Raw genomic sequence first — 14,113 nt, forward strand, 5'->3', positions numbered from 1 at the left:
ACTCATTTCAGCGACCAAATGACCCATAACTCTTGAAAGATAGTCACAATTTCCCAAAGTCCATGTATAACAAAGTTACATTTAAACTCTTCTCCAACTATATGGTCACACTATCCTAATGCCAACATTTTCTGGGTACATTCATGCTCTATGTAAAATAAGATTCTCTTTTTCCAAATACATATTATAAAACAACTAAGGAATACATTAGTATCTGTTGGCCAAACCAAAAAGTTGAAATGGAAAATGGGGATGGTAGAAAATATTTCCAAGACAAAAGTGAATTATTACACAGAGGAGAAACTTGGGAGTTATAGCTAGAATCCATTTAAAATATTTCAAAAGTTACAATATCAAAGAGGATGAATAATACACAAGAATAGTTATTTTTATTAGAAGAATTATTTATCCATAAGTCTGACAACAATGTTTTTATATTTATTAAAAAATATTTTTTATAATTTGCTCCAGATGGTGGCTGATATGAGATATAGTTTTGTATCTGGCAGGAGGTAGAGGAATGGAGCTATACTACAACATGCACAGTCAAACTAGGTACAATAATTTTGTTAGTATTCTTTCATTTTGCCCTGTGATGAAAACAACATACTCTCCTCCAAAAGACAGGTACTCAGTTGTGAAACTCACTTATATATCTATTATAAATCTAAATGGGCTATTCATTTTAGGAAGTCTGGTAGAGTTTTTCCTTTTCAAATGTTAAAATGTATCCTGAGAATGTATTTTTGTTAAAGTGTATTGCTAAAAGGACTAACTGACCTGCAATTTAAAATCCTTCAATTGATTCTCAAAATGAACAAGCTCATTTTGAATTAATAATTATTTTTCTGACAGTATCACTGAAGTGTCTGTAGAAAATGTCTCACTTGTAATCATGAACCCAAAGACCATCATGTTGCAAATACAAGCTCTATGTGTTTGTACCTGTAACTTATACACTTCCTGCTGTTGGAATGTTTGTGCCTGAGGGAGACAGTAAGGTAGTAGAAAAAGGGCAACACCAACATTATGTGCAAAGTTCTTTTCATTAACTGGAATTGTATTCAATGGTACAAATGAAAGATGCTTGACTAGATACAGTAATTTAACAGCCACATTTCCATAAAGCACATGAAACAAAGTTATGTGGCTTCTCTTTTTCATTTTTTTTTTAAACAGAAAAGATGATTAAGCAACAGAAATTGTGAATATTAGCTCATATATTTTCAAATTAGAGACACTAAGAGTACACATTTAGTGTTTAGGGTTAACTTCTCTTTAGAACCCACCAACATCCAGCAAACTCACAGTTTAAGATTCACTACAGATTTTGTGCTTTTGTTTTTCTCAAATCAGACTGGCCAGAACAAAAGTCCAAAGGAAAAACTCCAAGAAAAAATCATCCCCCGTTCCTAGCTCTCAGCTGTCTATTACAGATATTGGATACTACAGCAAGTAAAACAATGCTTATACAACAGTATACTAAAGAAGATCACTTATAGGTACTGTGAAAATTCCTGCAAACAATTTCAACAAGATTAGTCCACTAAAAGATCTCACAAACAGGAACATGAAACAGTTTACCTTACACATATATGCAAATATATACATGGATTTGCTATTTCCCTTCAGATTTTTCTTCTTTAACCACCATTATACCTGAAATATGTGAAGTACAATTTTGAGTTTAGAACTACAGAACTGCCTGTTTGGATATCTTTAGGTATTCACTCTATCAATTAGCTTAAGGGATGTCACTTTCCACTACTATTTTACAATAAGTGCACTTTAACTTGCATCATTTTAGTGAACAAAACAGTTCAGTTATAAAAATAATGTGTTGCAAAACTGCTATACTTACTCAAAGAGCTCTCTGTCGAGCAGTGCTGGTAAATCATATTCAACAAGCAATTCGTAACTGTGCCACAAAATTGCTGCTACGCAATGCAAGTGGGAAGGGGATGGCATCAAAAGACCATATTCTCTCGTTGAGCTATTTGGACAAATGTAGCTGACCCGGCCACCTTTTTTCATAGCTGCAACCCTTGCAGAATCACTGACCCATTTCAGCAGTGCTTGAATTCTGTAAGGCAAGATGATGTTGCATATTATAAAAGATCAAAGAAGCACTCACAACCAAATTAGCTGGTTTTTTGTAATCCAATTTACGCATTTATCTCTTCCTTGGAAGTAAAGTTCAAGAGCAAGCTCAAGTTCTGTTTTCTCAAGACTTAGATCAGGACTAAAATTAATTTAAAATACTTAGACAGCCAAATATCAACTTTCTACAGGAAAAGAAAATATAAGAGTTCTGAGTGTTGGAGAGAAAAGTCCATTGAAAATCAAAGTTTTATCACATTTATAAGAACAGAAAAAAAGGGACAGCATTCTCTGCAAAGGATGTAAAGAGCTAGGAGAGAAACCAGGAAAGCTTCTCCAGATTTCTGCACTTCCACAGTATCTTGTAACAATCAGATTTCAAAAGAGTTTCATTTTGTGCACTAAGATCAAGCACAGTTTAGCCAACTATTTTTGTATATGCTTCCACATGACAACCCAAGCAACATTACCTATCTTTTGTTCCAGGGTCTTGAGTTGTTCCAAGCTGATAAAGAATGTCTATTGTGGAGTCAGAAGAGAGACCATTTAATCTTCCAAACAGTAAAGGGCTATTCAGATCTTGCCGCATTAAAAAAAAAAAGGGGAGGGGAAATAACAGAAGTACTTACTTACATATTTTTTAAGTGTACTAATGACATTATAGAATTGCAATATTAACACTTAATTAAGTTTTGCCATTAACTTAAGGATGCAATTCTTAATACACACCACTGCCTCAAAACTGAGAATTTTGTATGTTCAATGCAACGTTCAGCTTTACAATGAAAGGAAAAGCCATTACATTTATCAGACACAGGACTTAAAAGTTTACATAGTAGGATTTTCTTCAACATATTCCAAAAAGACACGAGTAATTCCAATAAAGCTATTAAACCTCATGCTTCACAGAATCAAACACTTATTTCAAACTGGAAGCTTATTTAACTCCCATTTCCATCAATGGGACTACAGTTGAAGATTTCCTCAGATTACTTCCTATTCATCTTCTCACTGTGTTCATCTCCTGCCCGGCTGGAAACTACTCCCTTATCAAACATCATTCCAGCAAAAGACAGCAGTCTACACTGAAACACTAACTCATGGAAAAAGAAGTCATGGAAGCCATTTTAAAAAGAGTGTTTTCTGTTAGCAATCTCCAAACAGGAAAAATAGGAATTCTGTTTTCTTTTATTTAAAAGCCACAAAACAGCAAAGTGGTATGAAATCATAAATACAAAACCCCCAGTGCATTAACAGAACAGCTTCTGCAGAATTTCACTGTGGGATATACACTGTAGTTCTATCTTAATTACTTACCTCCACATACAAAGATTTCCAATGCTTAGTGTTATTCAGAATTCATCCTGACTATTGCTGCCCAAATACTGCTGTTTGTTTTCCTTAGCACTACTTATGGATGCTTTTTATTTTGAAACATCTAGACATAGTATCTATAGTAAGAGACGCTTAGGATACATTGCACATCCTACTATTTGCCTTCAAAACATTCACCTAATTCTGAAAACCCAAACCAACCCTGAATGCACTGCTCTACTATTGCAGAACTACCCACATACAAACATTGTGATACATAACAAAACACAACGGCAAGTTCTGGCAACCCAGATTCATGCAAATATACTGTATTTGTACTTCTATACAAGCAATGTTTTTAAGCAGCAACTGAAAAGAAATACATTGCACTCACCTGCAGGGTCGCTCCCTGATGCTGAGCAGTTTCTTAGAAGAATGTCAATCAATTTTAGGCCGATTCTGGTCGACTGAAGCCCAATTTTTACAAGTACAGCCTCAATATTTGGAGAATGCATACCACAGTAAGGTGACATTAGTAAAGCAGCACATGTCTGCAACAGATTAGCCGTGGGTGCTGCAGCACTAGCCATCATTCCTTCCAAATCACTTATGTGAGTGAGGCAGTGGTGTAATAATCTTAACCATCCAATACTGAAAAGGAAAACATAAAAATGAGCTAATGTTCTTATTACGTTATTTTTCAACTATAGCACAACCACCTTTATTAGATTATAGGACAAGTACAGCAGAAAACTTCTGTGTCATGATCAAACATCATCTGAGCAGAGCAAATGCCTGAATTTAGGACCACAATGTAATAAACATTAGTAATGCTGTTGCAATCATTGGATTAAGATTGTGAGAAAGGCAGGGGTTGTGGGTGGGAAGAGTTAAGAGTCTGCAAGTTTCAGTACTAAAGTTTCTCAAGATTTCTCAATTCACCTAAGTATTTCTTCCAACAGGGCCAACCTATTGAGGGGAGGATGGAAGGGGAGGTGTTTATATAAGTGGTAGGGTGTGGGGTGTTTTAGGGTTTTTTTGGTTGTTGTGGATCGTTGTTGGGTTTTTTTGTTTGTTTTGGTTTTTGTTTGTTTGTTTGTTTGGGAGTTTTTTTCCTTGTTTTTTGGGTTTTTTTTACATTAAAAGGAGTGGAGATACAATAGCAGTTAGCATTAAAATTATACACCTGAACAAATTCCCTGACATTACAAACTTTTAGGGTCATTCATGTCTACAATAAATTACACTGAACCTTAGGGAACGACTTAAAATACATACAGAAAAAAGCACAGCAATTAAAAATGTGTTAGCCACTACATTTCTCTCATGTCTCTCTTCTTCTTTGACAATATCATTCAGAATTCCTTTTAATAATCAATTCTGATAAGTAAAGCTATTGTAATTGAATCAATTTGGAAACACATTAATTAGACTTTATTTATAAAATCCACGACAATACTATTTAAACTAGCATCACGAACAATATGACAATCTAAGCTGTATGTGAAATAAATGGCATAATTTCCCTAACCAATTCTAAACTAGTAGGTTAACTTGTTTTCACAGTTAACCTTTATCATAGTTTAAAAAAAGGCAAACTTACATATAGATCTTAAATTAAGCTGACAATTTTATTTTAGGAATAATGTACTCCTAGATTCATTAGATTTATCAATTAGAAGAGAGCAAGTTCTCTGTTATGTCTAAACCAAAATTATATGCAAGTTCATTGAATATATCAATCATATCATTACTTTCCTGAGATACTTACAAAATTAAGCTGAAAGCCACAATAAAACCCACAATAAAACATGAAGAACATACACTCACCTTCTTTCTTTAGATACTGATTATTCTTGTGTGACTTAATAACCTTTATTGATATAAAAATATATCAATGGTATAATTTGGCTATAAAAATTTTCTTCACTGCTATTCAAGAGCAAAGACCAATTTCAGTTATGTAGTTTTTATTAAACAGAAACCGGGCAGTGTTCATGTTCTCTACATTTACTCATGGTCTCAAAATTTTTCCCAGAAAAAGAAAGGTTTTTAAAACTTTCCGATGCTCTCTTTTCAAATTTATAAACATTGAGATTCAAAGATGAAATATTTTAAATTAATGAGTTTTTACAATTTAATAAGCTAAATTTAAGAACAAGGAAATCTCAAAAATCCAATTAAATTAAAAGTTGAAGAATTTTGACACTTCTTTTGAAAATCTTAAAGGTTTTTTTTATTTTTATTTAAAAATGAGTAAGAAACTCAACATGCCACCTAACCAAATAAAAGCTTTTGAAAAGAAATCTTGCTGATATGCCAGAATTGTAACAACATTCAGTTCCTATTTCTCAAATGTTTGCAAACACCAATATTAGATATGACTTCCAAAAAAACATCCCATTGTTCTATTTCTATTCCTGCTTCAAAAATTACGTAACTCTATTGACTTCAATAGGAATAAGAAATGTTTTGGTACTTCATTTTTGTTGACAACTGCCTACTTGTTAAAAACCCAAAATGCAACTCTAAATGCTTTCCTATGCTTTGTATTCTTTCACCATTGCAGAGGTGAAACATTCCCTTTTACATATGCACATTTAAGCATGCAACTAAAGAAGTGAGAAATACTGCTTATATTTGCCTTCTGTACTGGGAAAAAAAAAGGCACAGTTTGCTACTGAAAGACCTGACACAGAGCAGAAAACATCATGGGAAAAAACCCTAAACCACGAACTGGTACACTATCCACTGATACTAGAGCCTTACCTTGTTTTAGAGACCTGATCCTCAGAGGGAAGGAAGGGATTATTGACGGTTGCCGAGGAGGTGTTTCCGAAGGCTGTGAGGCCCAGTAGTTTGATCTGAGAGAGCCCCAGGGTACTGGCATCCCGAGGACGATGGAGACGAAGGCAGACAGCTGAGGCAACTTCAGCTTTTACCAGCTGGATCTTTATATAGGTGAGACCGCTTGTGATAACAGGAGTTGACAAAGGTAACATATTGACACCATCTGCGCTTACTTCGACAGACACTGATGAAGGGCAAGCTACAGAGTAAGATAAGAAGGTTTAACGCTATGTAAAAATCTGTACTAGTTTAAATTTTAAGTGTTGAACATGTATTGCTGTAAAAGGAGAGAACAAAATGATTGAAATTATCTCAGGTAAACACTACCACAGAACTGCAGCTGAAGTAATTGAGTGTGATGGTATGTGTTAAAACGTATATGCCTTTTGATACACAGTATATAGAGTTTATTTCAAAGATTTCAAATAAAGAAAAGTCTAGTCACTGAAAAAAAACCACTTTTAACTATCAAGGCTACAATAATAAGAACTGAAAATCTCATGCTTAATTCCAACTACCATACAAAAGCATTTTACCTGAAGACCCTTGACCAATATTGTGTTCTCACTGGGGAAAGTTTTTGAGAAGTATGACAAGGTTTTTTGACATATTTAACAGGAACATAAGACATCTACTACACTCAAGAAGAAACTGAGCAGGGGCAGGGTCTTCCATTCTCAAGGAAAACAGAATTAGTAAGCTTTGTAAACTTATTTTACAGACATTATTCAAAAAACCTCTGAGCTTTAGTTCCTCTGATTACACTTTGCTTAGTTTCTAAATACTACCCCCTTCATCAATGTCAATGAATCTACTTACTTGCCAGAGAGGCCAGGTGAGGCTGGATGTGGATCTCCTTGAGCAGCACAGCTGCAGGAAGGTGAATTGTGAGGTCACACCAAGCCTCCTCAGGTAAAAATATGTATGACCATGCTGCAGACCGAGCCCGTCGGTGGGGAGGAGTAGCTTGCAACAGCACTTCAGCAGGCTGGGCAGTAGGACTGCTTGAGGTGATTGAACCTTCAAAAACAGCACCATTAACATCATTTATTAATGTTTATTAATGAAACCCAGATTAATTTACAACCTGAACTATGGAAAACTGTCTCATCTGTTTTGTTTTATTGATAACATCCCATTTGTAATAACATCAACTGCTGAGTTATTTTTATTTTACTCAGACTGTTTGAAATAGGCAGTTTACATATCCATATGCATATCCTTGAAATTTGCTAGGGGACACCTGCTACCAAAATCTTAAAACTTACTCTCAGGAGTACATGACAAAACCAAACCAACCAGAAAGTGCAGGTTGAACGATATGCTTAGAACTTGAACTCAGTTAATTCACAGTTAACATAATGAAGGTTTTAAATGTCTAAATATTAGAATAGCATAAACAACTTTATAACCAAATTCTGCAAGGTTTGTTTCACATAAAAACCCTTTTTCTAAAAAAGACATCTGAATCAACAAAAACCTGGCCAAAGCAGTTGTTTATTTTTCTACTCTTAGAATGAGTGAAGAATCAAGTAGGAAGATGTAGGTTATGTCTGCTCTAGCAAGTGATAGGGATCAGATTTGAGCTGTTCCAAACTACTGGGTACCTGCTGTGTTATACTTTAAAGTAGCTGTAGCCTGGCTCTGTGACTGAAAGCCTAGCAGCAGCTGGAGATAAATTCCTGGACACATTCTGATAGACTTTCATCCCAAATGAAAGTTCATCTCTCAGAGAATACTTCATGATGAGAATCAGAGTATACTGCAGAGAATACTACATGATGAGAATCAGAATGTACTAAGTGAGGACAACCAGAAGGTTAATTTCAAAAGCAAGCTCCTTACTGGAAGTTAAATATTAAGATAGATGCACTTATGGCAGAACATCAAGAATTGCAGCACTTTGTAAGTTGGGAGATAAGGTATGCAAGAACCTACCACCATATATACTTAGGATTTTTCCTACTTAAAGTGATAAGGAAACCAACATTTGCATGACTCCTAAATTTACCTTTCAGAAATTTGTGAAGAGCAAGGTAGAAGATTTGTAATGGCCCCCTATTCTGCCAAATAAACCTTTTTTCCTTTTCTAATTTCCTTATTTTTGACACTGCTTAAATTTGAATGACAGGACTGTATGAACTTCTGCCTTGTTCAACAATTTCTCCAGAAATTTTAAAATTAATCCTTTCTTTCTCCCCTCTTGTGAGACACACTGTATGAATACATGCAAGGCCTACACTACACTGGTGTGCAGCGACAGAAAACATAAAGGCACTAGTGGTGAAAAGGAGCCTTTGCAAGGTACTGCAGTACCTCTACATCTTAAAACACAGGCCTTTTAGTTAACTGGCAGCCACTATATTGATATCAAAAAAGCACTGCAATTCTAACAAATGTTCATTCAGGCAACAAGGAAGCAGGTAGGTGTAGATGTGAGGGCACCATCAGCAGTCTCCGCTTTATGCTCCAGCTTCTTCTACTGTTTGACCCAGCTCAGTTTCACTCTCTATCATCTAATTTTGCTATTCTTCTGTAATAGCTCCATCAAACTCAATGTGCCTCAAGTGAAATTAGTCAGTCTTAGAGTGGTCTATGGCAGTCCATGGCAGATGTGGGCTGGAACTGGCCATCCCCTGCCCTGGGTGAGGAGAAATGGGCTCGCCTTGATGCAAGACTTCATCAGATACAGATCACTCCTTTCCTTCCTTCCTTCCCCTGCCCACATGAGGTCTTATTACCTGTGGAGGAGAGGACTAACCTCATCCCCAGCATTATCTTGAAATACCAGCAACTGCTCTGATTAGAAGATTTAACAGTATTGCAACATCTGACACTATTGCAAAACTTTTTGTTAAGAACTTGATACAGATTCGAATTATCAGTGGATATTAATCTAGAGAAAGAAGCATTACTTACCCAAAGGTGCAAAATTGTGAATTCCTTCTGCATTATCAGGCTCAGAAGCTAGAACTCTAGCTTTCAAACTGCTATCTGTTGCTTTGGTGGGACCAGAATCAAGGAATTTCATAATAGTCGAAACCATGCTTCTTGCTGTGTTAACAATAGCTCTTGTGCTCGTTACCATGTTGTTACAGATAAGCTGAACGCCACCTGTATACAATGTGGGCAGAGAGAAAAAAACCCCAATACTGCTCAGAAGCATGCAATAGATTCCACACAAGCAAAGGCCTATTTAATAAACTGGCCCCTCTAGACACATACATGCATTCTTTAAGTGCCAAAAAAATCTTAAATAAACCTTTTACTTGATGCAGCCAAAGGTAAAACATTCTTACCCATATCATGGAAAGCCTTCAGTGCCTCACTTGTATCCAACACTCGTAAAATGAACCAGAGCAGTGGTTCAGATAACTGACAAGTGGCAAGAGAGCCCTGGAAGAAAAATATGTAAGAAATACGTGGTTTCATACAGAATTAGTATGGTAGAAATATGCATGACAGCTCTTAGCCTCCTCTTCTAGTAGGCAAAACTCCCAGAGAGGAAATGCCACCACAGTTGACCTCTCTGCCACAAAATAGGAATACCATGTTCGACATGGTTCAATTCCTTACATAGAAGGAGTCTTTGTGGGGAAAGAAAAGCTCAAACCCACGGGGTGAGTAGCTGAAGGGAAATAAGAATATTGAACATTAAAGTGTATGCTAATATGAACACAATAAATGTCTTTCCGACCTGCACACAATACATATCCAATCCATCTTCAGGACTTTGGCCAGGAACATTTACAGGAACGTCAAAATATCCTTACAGAAACTCCTTCTCTCTCTATCACAGGCAACAGAGGGAGGCTTAACTACTGCACCTCAATTGAAGTGAGGTTGTAAAAATGTTAACATTTCTTTTACACAGTGCTAACTCAGTTTCTGATCTTATAATGGATTACAGAATCAACTAATCTATAACTTCCTTGAAGCATGTAAGGCATGAAAGACTTACCTGTCTTCCCATGTACCCACAGGCCATGTAGGTAAGAATTGGCTGAAGCATCACTTGAACTGTTGTTGCTTTTTTGCTAAGTGTTGTCAGGATAGTGAACAACCCATCTCCGACTGATATTGCATCTAAGCCACCATGAAAGTTTTCATGTTTAGTGAGATGTAAGCCACTTGCACCTTAGTGAAAACAGATAAAATTCAAAGGTCACCAACTGATATTTATCAAACCATTACAGTACATAAAAGAACTCAAGGATATTTAAATGTTTGTATGGATTTTACTAAGTACAAATGGACCAGTTTTCAGGATCATATACATTAGCATTAGTGTTCTTTAAATTCTACTACTCAGTGTTACAGCTCAGGATTTATGCATGAGGACTTTTTTAATATCAATATTCAGCAATATTGCTTATACACTGCTGAGATTAAGGACAGAAAGCAAATTAATAGTCTTCCCAAGGAAGAGATTACTTCCCTAAAAACAACTGTCTTATGAATCATATGACTTCAGTCTGGAAGAGCTTTTAAAACTGTGTTTAGATTGGAATGTGAGGACACCATGGAGTAATCCTGTCCCATTTGGAGAAACTAAAGTTATACTAACAAATGATAATAAAAACCAGTGTGCTCAAGTGATCTTTGGAACATGCCTTAGATAAACATTTTGACATGAGAATTCACAGGTGTAGTGCCTTAACCACCTTCAAGCTGTCAAGAAAGCAAATATTGATAAGCATTGGATGCACGGAAACAGAGAAAGAAGTTTTAAGTCTCAGCCTCTGCCCAGACTAGAAAAGTTAAATGTAATGAATGATAGAGCTTGAGGTCAAATAAGGTGAGTCTGCTATGAGGACTTCCAGTTGAGGAGAAGGTAGGACAGGAGGTGAATACTGTCAAGTGTACGATTTTCATAGTTTTTCAATGACAAGGCATAAAACCCTAATGAAACAGACACGGTGGTCATAAAAGAAAAACCAGAAGGAAAAAAGTTCTAAATTCATGTGTCAAGTGAATTATTCAAGGCCACCCTGGATCCTGAACAGGTGGCTCACCAGTTGAAGTATATTAATATTATTAGTATAAATTTTTACACCAGAGCCACTATCTATCAGTACACATTTGCAGACATCTGCTTGTTTACCTTTCCTGGGAGTACCTTTCCATGCTACATTAGTTATTACATGCTTACTACTATATGCTGATAACTGATTTTTGGATCATATATACCTTGGCTGCAGTCTTGGAAAAATATTTTGTTCACAGAAATTGTCTCGAGAGAACTTAATAGAGTTTTTCATGAAGGAACTAAAACCACAAATAGCTGTGTTGCATCTTCCCAAAATACATGAACAAATTAGTTTCGATAACTTATATTTAAAGACCTTGGTAAGAACAATGCACTGATGGAATCAGCTGGCCCACTACCCTGAATTCAATGAAAAACATTTTGAAACAACACTATCATTCTGAATTGCCTTTTAAAAAATGCAAAACAACTGTTGGACAAAACTGGCAGTTTAGAAAGACATCAAAGTTAAGGAGAATAATATGTGAATTTCACTCTAAAGAAACACATAGAACAAAATGCCATTCCCAGAACAAACTACTTTCATTGTTCATAGTGTATTTGCAATACGACACTAACTACCCAGAGTAATGGAGGAAATGTTCTGGAATTAATTTTGGGAGGGTTCCAACAGTGCAATCCAGGCTTGTCAAATTCTGCCTCCTGTTTATTTGACTACTGGAGATTACTGGTTTTTTCCTAAATTGGTTTTATGCCAAATTGAACCACTGGTCTAAAATACATGTGGTCTCATCCACCAAGTGCACTGTTTTCTGATAATAGCATTGATTAACAGTTTCACATCTGCTTAAAAGAGATCAGCACAGGAAAGGCCAGAGCAACTTTCTTCAAAACAAGGGAATCACTATAAAAAGGAAAAATTTTACAACTATTACACCTGAAACGGAGTGCAAAGTCTTTGTCTATGCTCCTTCAAAATGTTTTTCCAGTTTTGCACACATGGAAACATTCATGATATTTCAGCCAGTGGTGTAATTTGTGCAAATAAACTCTTTGCTATCATCACTGCTCACAAGCAAGTCACACAGGTAGTCTCTCTGAGAAAATGTACCTCAGACACACGTCTGACAAACAGCAACTTTGCTGTTCAAAGTATGATCAGCTTCCTCACTTGTTCACAGGAGGATGATCTGACCCAAATATATTACTGGAACTCCTAGAATGCGATACTAATGTGATTTCTGGTAAAACAGAGGAAAAGTTTACGTATTCTGTGAAAGGGACAACATTGTAATTTGTCTTTTGCAGAAATGATTAAAAAAAGTAAAATAATCCAATACACAGAAAACAATTGAGGTATCTGTAGTACAAACTTTAGACTCATCCTAACCCACACATAGACGTCTGTGATGGCTACAGACTTAAATACAAGAAATTCCATTTAAACATAAGAAAAAGGCTTTTTTGCCTTAAGAATGATTGAACATTGTAACAGGTTGGCCAGGGTGGTTGTGGAGTTTCTACCCTTGAGGAATTAAAAATCCAACTGGACTGAGGTACTGAGAAACCTGCTGTCTGAGGCAGGCTCTGAGTTGACTGTGTTTTGTGCAGGAAGGTTGGACTAGACAATCTCCAGAGGACCCTTTAACATTAACCATTCTGAGATTCAACAAATTCAAATGCCAAACACATTCCTGTTTGGTTTCAACTACCGCCTCTCACCTCACGATAGGAGTTTTTTTACATATCTGTTCCCCCTTTCACTTCTTCTCTCTCTTTTTTCCTGTCATTTCTGTGACACACTTTCATATCTACACCCAACTTAGGAGTTTGCAGAAATTTTAAATGTTTCACTGCCCCTAAGGAAAGTCCCCTTTTTTCAGGAAATACCTACCAATAATCATTGCCATAGCACTGCTGTTACACTGGCCAAGCGCAGACAAAATCTGGCTCATAATCTGTTGGTTGGCTAACACCAGGTCTGCCACATATGCAGTTGATCCTTGAGTATTAGGGTTGCTTCCATTGCCGTCTTTGCCTCCTGAAACCTTTTCTTCATCAGACACGCTGTCTGTAGTACTGCTTGCTACTGGAACACGGGCACTGTATTCTCGGTTACTGGAGAGCGGCAGTTGAACTAAAATGTTTATCAGCTTCAATAAATCAAACATAAGTTGATCCCTTGTCATTTCTCCACAAACTGCTTTGGCATCACCTGGACGGATAATATTGGCAAAAAGCCCTCCAAAACACGCTCGAGCACCCACAGAGCTGTCTGAGCCGCTGCGAGACATTACTTTGTCTGAACATGTAATGTAATGATGCACAAGAAAGGTTATGGACTCAATTACTGCGGAAATAGTGCTAACTGATACAACTTCAAAATTCTGTTCCAGGGTAAATTCCAGGAGTTTCACTTGTGCGTCCAATGGTCCCTGGCCTGTCTGGAAAGCACCTCTGAAAGACAAAAAAAAAAAAAAAAAGGAAAAAGAAAAGAAAAAGAGATATTACAAGCTGGAATTTATAATCTTTTAATATATTGGTCATTACATAGCCTGCTCATGCCATCACTTTCCTGACACCACAAAGGATCAAAGAGTTTCCTTTTAAAAAGTCTAGGATCCAACGTTTTTTTTTTGTTTGTAATTCAGCTGGTTTTGTAGGTACAGACTTGGAATACAGTTCTGTTCAGCTGTGGATGAAAAGTTTCTTACGTTTGCAAGGGAAGGAGTCACCTAACACTTTAATACCATTAGTTAGATTGTTTTCTTACAGGAAATCATGATGGGTTTTTTTTAGTTCCCGTGGGTTTGTTTTTTGTATGTCTCCAGCCTCCGCCCCAGAGGTAGAAAGAAGAAT

The 14,113-nt window shown here is 36.4% G+C and overlaps 1 protein-coding gene across 9 annotated transcripts in view; it reads right to left on the reverse strand.

The window, feature by feature from the left end:
* The window catches only part of BIRC6 (baculoviral IAP repeat containing 6), a 162,737-nt gene that overhangs the window by 67,186 nt on the left and 81,438 nt on the right, over window positions 1-14,113 (reverse strand). For 8 of the 9 annotated variants that reach the window (XM_050314338.1, XM_050314345.1, XM_050314348.1 and 5 more), the window contains exons 46-54: window positions 13,149-13,711; window positions 10,226-10,401; window positions 9,564-9,660; window positions 9,184-9,378; window positions 7,084-7,284; window positions 6,184-6,463; window positions 3,809-4,065; window positions 2,571-2,679; window positions 1,862-2,083 (exon numbers count right to left, since the gene is read on the reverse strand). In XM_050314338.1, coding sequence (XP_050170295.1) covers window positions 1,862-2,083; window positions 2,571-2,679; window positions 3,809-4,065; window positions 6,184-6,463; window positions 7,084-7,284; window positions 9,184-9,378; window positions 9,564-9,660; window positions 10,226-10,401; window positions 13,149-13,711 — 2,100 coding nt within the window. The remainder of the gene's footprint in view (window positions 1-1,861; window positions 2,084-2,570; window positions 2,680-3,808; window positions 4,066-6,183; window positions 6,464-7,083; window positions 7,285-9,183; window positions 9,379-9,563; window positions 9,661-10,225; window positions 10,402-13,148; window positions 13,712-14,113) is intronic. The other variant, XM_050314344.1, reaches the window with a different exon arrangement.

This window comes from Myiozetetes cayanensis, unplaced genomic scaffold (assembly GCF_022539395.1).
Source record: "Myiozetetes cayanensis isolate MyiCay16 unplaced genomic scaffold, myiCay2020 scf2-11, whole genome shotgun sequence".
NCBI lineage: Eukaryota > Metazoa > Chordata > Aves > Passeriformes > Tyrannidae > Myiozetetes > Myiozetetes cayanensis.